At 43.4% G+C, this 5468-nt stretch overlaps 1 protein-coding gene across 1 annotated transcript; it reads left to right on the top strand.

Annotated features, from left to right (window-relative positions):
* Nucleotides 1-2141: 2141 nt before the first annotated feature.
* On the top strand, nt 2142-2561 carry LOC138881023 (uncharacterized). Its single transcript, XM_070161219.1, has one exon. The coding sequence runs from the start codon at nt 2142-2144 to the stop codon at nt 2559-2561; it is 420 nt and encodes a 139-aa protein (XP_070017320.1).
* Nucleotides 2562-5468: the final 2907 nt, after the last annotated feature.

Below are 5468 nucleotides of genomic sequence, written 5' to 3'. Positions count from 1 at the left end.
CAGCCCCGTGGTCTTGGCTGCGCCAAGTGACAAGCGCGCATGCGCCTTTGTCACCCCACCGATGCCTCTCGCCAGCGCCCAGTGGCTGGCCAATGACAACAGCACCGCACGCCCTGACAATGCCGCGCGTGCAGATCTTGATGCCTCGCCAGCGCCCAGCTGCAGGCCCATTCCAGCAGCGTCTCGCGCATAGACCCTGATGCCAAGCGCCAGCACACAACCTTAGGCCAACACAGCAAGTAACGCGCGCGCCCATAGCACCGCGTGCGCAGACCCTAACCCGCAAGACAAAGTTGTTGCCATCAGACTTAGTTCTACATTGTAATAAACTAAGTCCTTTTCATTGAAATTATAGGCTAGTTTACATCATTTTCATTCAGTGTGCTTCTACAGCTTTATTAGGACTAGTCTTGCAACTTTGGTTTATTTTTTTTAAGCATTATTAGGCGGGATCAAGCAATCAAATATTTTCAGCAATCAATTTTATGTACTGGTGTCTTTACCCCTCGACACCGCATCTTTTGTAATCAGCATTTCATTCATCAATAAAATCATCATCATTCAAAACCCAATTCTCTCTCAGCTTCCGCAATTGCTCGTGACATTGGTTTTCCCGCACGACACTAACAATCTAGTCTAGCGTGCAGAGGGGACCTCATTGGCAGACAACAACCGCACTGACATCGGTTTCCTAGCCTTACGTTGGCCTTCCAAAGAACATCAGGAAGGCATTGCGTAACAATATGTATGTATATGTATATGGGATATGGGAAGAGGTTATGGCATTATATATGCACCACCACCTGATCAATGGTATATGTTGATGATGTTGCCCACAGTGGCCAAGACGATATGACGGGATGCCCTCAGTGGCTTGATGATATTATGTACACCCATACCTATGCATGGCATGACATTTACATGCATGTGCATGATGGTATAAACATTTTAGAATTTACAAAATTATTCAGATTTAAAGATATGTTTCAATATTCGACGTTTCCTCTATGTCTTTTATTTACTAATTTACATTCCTTTCATACTCAGTACATTTTTCGTACTGACGTCTATTTCACGGGGCCTGCGTTTCATGCCCGTAGGTGCAGGTAGGAAAGCTGACGGTCCCCCTTCTTAGGATCCCTGATCATCGAGAGTTGGCATGCTCCATTTGATTCAGAGTTTCTTTATATATATATATATATATATATATATGGGTATGGCATGGCTCAGTCCTGTCTTTGTACAGTTATGTTTCTATTAGAGGTCTGTAGACAGTATGTCTAGTTGGCTTGTATGTGGCCTTGTCGGCTTTTAGTTTTGGATGTATAATTGTCTATAGTAGCCTTGCCGTCTCGCCCACTGTATTTTGCACATATACGTACATACACCTTGAAGGCAGGTTTCCTTCTTATATGTTAATTTCATAATGCAGCAAATGTTATTCAGGTTCATATCTTAGACACATGCTTAGGGATTTTTGATAGGTAGGACTTAGGCACCCGTCGCAGCCCATCGGTTTGGGTCGTGATAAAAGTGGTATCAGAGCAGTTCTATCCTAGGGTTGTCTATTGACCGTGTCTAGTTCAGTCTTGTTTATGGGTGTGTCGTGTACCACACTTATAAACAGGAGGCTACATGACATATAGGATGTTATCCTCTCTTTTTATCTAAGATCGTGCAATAAAAAATTCATGTTCCTAACGATACGTTATATTTTCAACAATGCCTCCAAAAAGTACGGCTGCCTAGAAGGGAAAGTCTGTGGTTGTGAGACTACTAGTCGAGCGCCACGAGTTACCAGGGCTCGGGGAGAATCTCATGGTGAGGTTCCATCTCAGACTTCACATACCCCGCCTTTTCCAGAAGAGCTCCGAAGGGCACCAGCTCCAACGCTCGCCTCTGTACATTCAACACCTCAGCCGGATGCGCCGAGTCAGGAGATGATAGATGCTATTCAGTTATTGACCCTATTAGTAGCCGCACAGGCTCGGCGTTAGGAAACAGGTATTGTTCACGCACATAGGACTACGAGTGCGAGGGTTTGTGACTTTATTAATTTAGACCCTCCAGTATTCACTGGAGCAGACCCGAATGAGGACCCTTAGGCATAGATTGATAAAGTGCAGAGGACGTTATGGGTAATGAAGGCCACTGTGACTGATTTAGTTGAGCTAGCTTGCTATAGACTCCGAGATGTTGTAGTTAATTGGTACAAGTCTTGGGAATTGTCTAGAGGTGAGAATGCCCATCCAGCGATATGGCAGGAGTTTACAGAAGCTTTTCTTCGTCATTATCTGCCACCAGAGCTTAGGCGAGCCAAATTTTATAGGTTCTTGACCCTTCAGCAGGGAAACATGAGTGTTCGGGAGTACAATCTTCAGTTTGATTTGTTGGCTAGGTATGCTCCTACTATTGTATCTAAAATGGAGGATCGGGTTCACCGGTTCGTGACGGGATTAGAGCCTCACTTGCTTAATGATTGTATGTCAGTTTCACTTCATCCAGACATGGATATTTCTCGTATTCAGGCATATGCTCAAGGTGTAGAGGAGCATAAATAGAAACAGAGGGCCGATCGTGAGCATGATAGAGCCCAAAATAAGAGAGCGAGGTCTTCGGGTCCTTCTGGTGAGTTTCGAAGTGGTCAAAGGCAGCAGTATTCGAGATATCCATCCCAGCCTTCAGCTAGCGCGCCCCCTCAGTTTGGCGGTAAGAGATTTGATCGTTCTACATATTCACGGCCTGGTCAAAAATTTAGGGCCTCGGGTTCTCAGCATAGGGGTGAGTCAAATCAGATGAGGCAACCTTTGCCACGATGTACTCAATGTGGTAAGCAACATACCGAATTGTGTCGTATGAGATTAAGTGTTTGTTATACTTGTGGTTATCTGGGCCACGTTTTGAGGGATTGTCCAGTGAGAGGTGATGGAAGCATAGCTCAGCCAGCATGATCTATAGCTGGATCTTCATTATCAGTACGCCCCCCTGGGCAAGGCCCCCAAGCACCAATAAGTCGTGGTAGAGGCAGAGGTGGAACATCTAGCTCGAGCAACCCTCAGAACCGCATTTATGCGTTGGCAGGACGACATGACCAAGAGTCATCGCCTGATGTTGTTACAGGTATATTATCAGTCTCATCTTATGATGTATATGCACTGATTGATCTAGGTTCCACCTTATCATATGTTACTCCGTTGGTTGCTAGTAAGTTTGAAATAAAACCTAAATTGGTTAAACCTTTTGAGGTGTCTACATCTGTTGGGGACTCGGTAATGGCTAAGAAGGTATATAGGGGCTGTATAATAATAGTTCATGGTTGACCTACCATAGCAGACTTAATCGAGTTAGAGATGGTAGAATTTGATGTTATAATGGGTATGGATTGGTTGGCTTCTTATCATGCCAACGTTGATTGTAGATCAAAGATAGTCTGATTTCAATTTCCAAGGGAGCCTATTTTGGAGTGGAAAGGTAACACAGCATCGCCAAGAGGTAGATTTATTTCCTGTCTCAATGCAAGGAAGATGATTACAAAGGGTTGTATTTATCACTTAGTTCGGGTTCATGATGTGGAAGTAGAGTCATCAACCATTCAGTCCATCCCTGTGGTAAATGAGTTTCCAGATATCTTCCCTGATGAACTTCCGGGTTTCCCGCCAGAGCGAGAAATTGAGTTTTCTATTGACCTATTACCAGATACTTACCCAATATCTATTCCTCCCTATAGAATGGCCCCCGCAGAGCTGAAAGAGTTGAAAGAACAACTAAAGGACTTGCTTGAAAAAGGTTTTATTAGACCTAGTACGTCACCATAGGGAGTACCCGTGTTGTTTGTAAGGAAGAAAGATGGTTCCTTACGAATGTGTATTGATTATAGGCAACTGAATAAGGTGATGATCGAGAATAAGTACCCACTCCCGAGGATTGACGACTTATTTGATCTGTTGCAAGGTGCCAAGTGCCTTTCAACGATAGACTTGAGGTCCGAGTACCATCAAGTAAGGGTTAAGGATGAAGATATTCCGAATACAACATTCATGACTAGATATGGGCACTTTGAGTTTCGGGTTATGTCGTTCAGTCTAACCAATGCCCCAACAGTATTCATGGATTTGATGAACCATGTGTTCAGGCCTTTCTTAGATCTGTTTGTAATTGTATTTATTGACGATATATTGGTATATTCTCGTTTAGAGGATAAGCATGCTAGTCATCTGCGTACTGTGCTTAGAGTTCTACAAGAAAGGAAGTTGTATGCAAAATTTTCTAAGTGTAAATTCTTGTTGAACTCTGTAACTTTCCTTGGGCATATCATTTCGGGTGAAGGCATCCAGGTGGATACACAATAGATTGCGACAGTAAAGACTTGGCCTAGGCCCACAACACCGACGGAGGTTCGCAACTTTCTTGGTTTGGCAGGTTATTACAGGAGATTTGTGGAAGAATTTTGCTTCCCTTTCAGCACCTTTACCAAAGTTGACTCAGAAGGGAGCAAAGTTTCAATGGACTGATGCTTGTGAACAGAGTTTACAGGTATTAAAGGACAGGTTAACTTTAGCACCGGTTCTAATGCTCCTAGAAGGGACCGATGGTTATGTTATCTATTGTGTCGCTTCAGGCGTTGGATTGGGTTGTGTGCTGATGCAATATGGTAAGTTTGTGGCTTATGCTTCTAGACAACTAAGAAAGCACGAGAAGTACTACCCGACCCATGATTTAAATTTAGTTGCGGTGATTCATGCACTAAAGATGTGGAAGCACTACCTGTATGACATTCATGTTGACATCTATACGGATCATAAGAGCCTCTAGTACATCTTCAAGCAAAAGGAATTGAATCTTCGTCAAAGGAGATGGTTGGAGATACTTAAAGACTATGACGTTGATATTTTATACCATCCGGGGAAGGCAAACGTAGTAGCTGACGCCCTCAGCTGTAGATTTATGGGTAGTCTGTCGTATTTACGGCCAGAAAAGAGGGGAATAGCCTATGAGGTTTATCAGCTAGCTAGTCTTGGAGTTCGGTTACTGGACTCCGATGAAATTGGAATTACTCTTCAGGATATGACAACATCCTCTTTAGTAACTGGAGTATAGGAACGTCAGTACGAGGATCCTGTGCTCGTTCATTATAGAGATACCACTCTTCAAAAGGAGAAGACACCATTTGAAATTACCGAAGATGGGGTTCTCAGATATCAAGGGCGATTATGTGTGACTAATGTTGCAGGGCTGTGTCGGCAGGTTATGGGAGAAACTCACTATTTCCGTTATTTTATCCATCCAAGAGCGACAAAGATGTATCATGACATCAGGGAAATATATTGGTGGGACAGAATGAAAAAGGATATAGCAGAATTTGTTGTTCAGTGCCCTAATTGTCAGCAGGTTAAGATTGAGCATCAAAATACAGGTGGATTATTGTAGGCTATGGAGATTCCGACTTGGAAATAGGAAAAATAATCAAT

This window comes from Nicotiana sylvestris, chromosome 11 (genome assembly GCF_000393655.2).
Source record: "Nicotiana sylvestris chromosome 11, ASM39365v2, whole genome shotgun sequence".
Taxonomy (NCBI): Eukaryota; Viridiplantae; Streptophyta; class Magnoliopsida; order Solanales; family Solanaceae; genus Nicotiana; species Nicotiana sylvestris.
The sequence above is the reverse complement of the archived record's forward strand: the minus strand, read 5'-3'. Positions and strand labels throughout refer to the sequence as shown.

Bases quoted from the DNA above. Each gene is read 5' to 3' on its own strand.
- LOC138881023 (XM_070161219.1), top strand. From the start codon at position 2,142: ATGAAGGCCACTGTGACTGATTTAGTTGAGCTAGCTTGCTATAGACTC.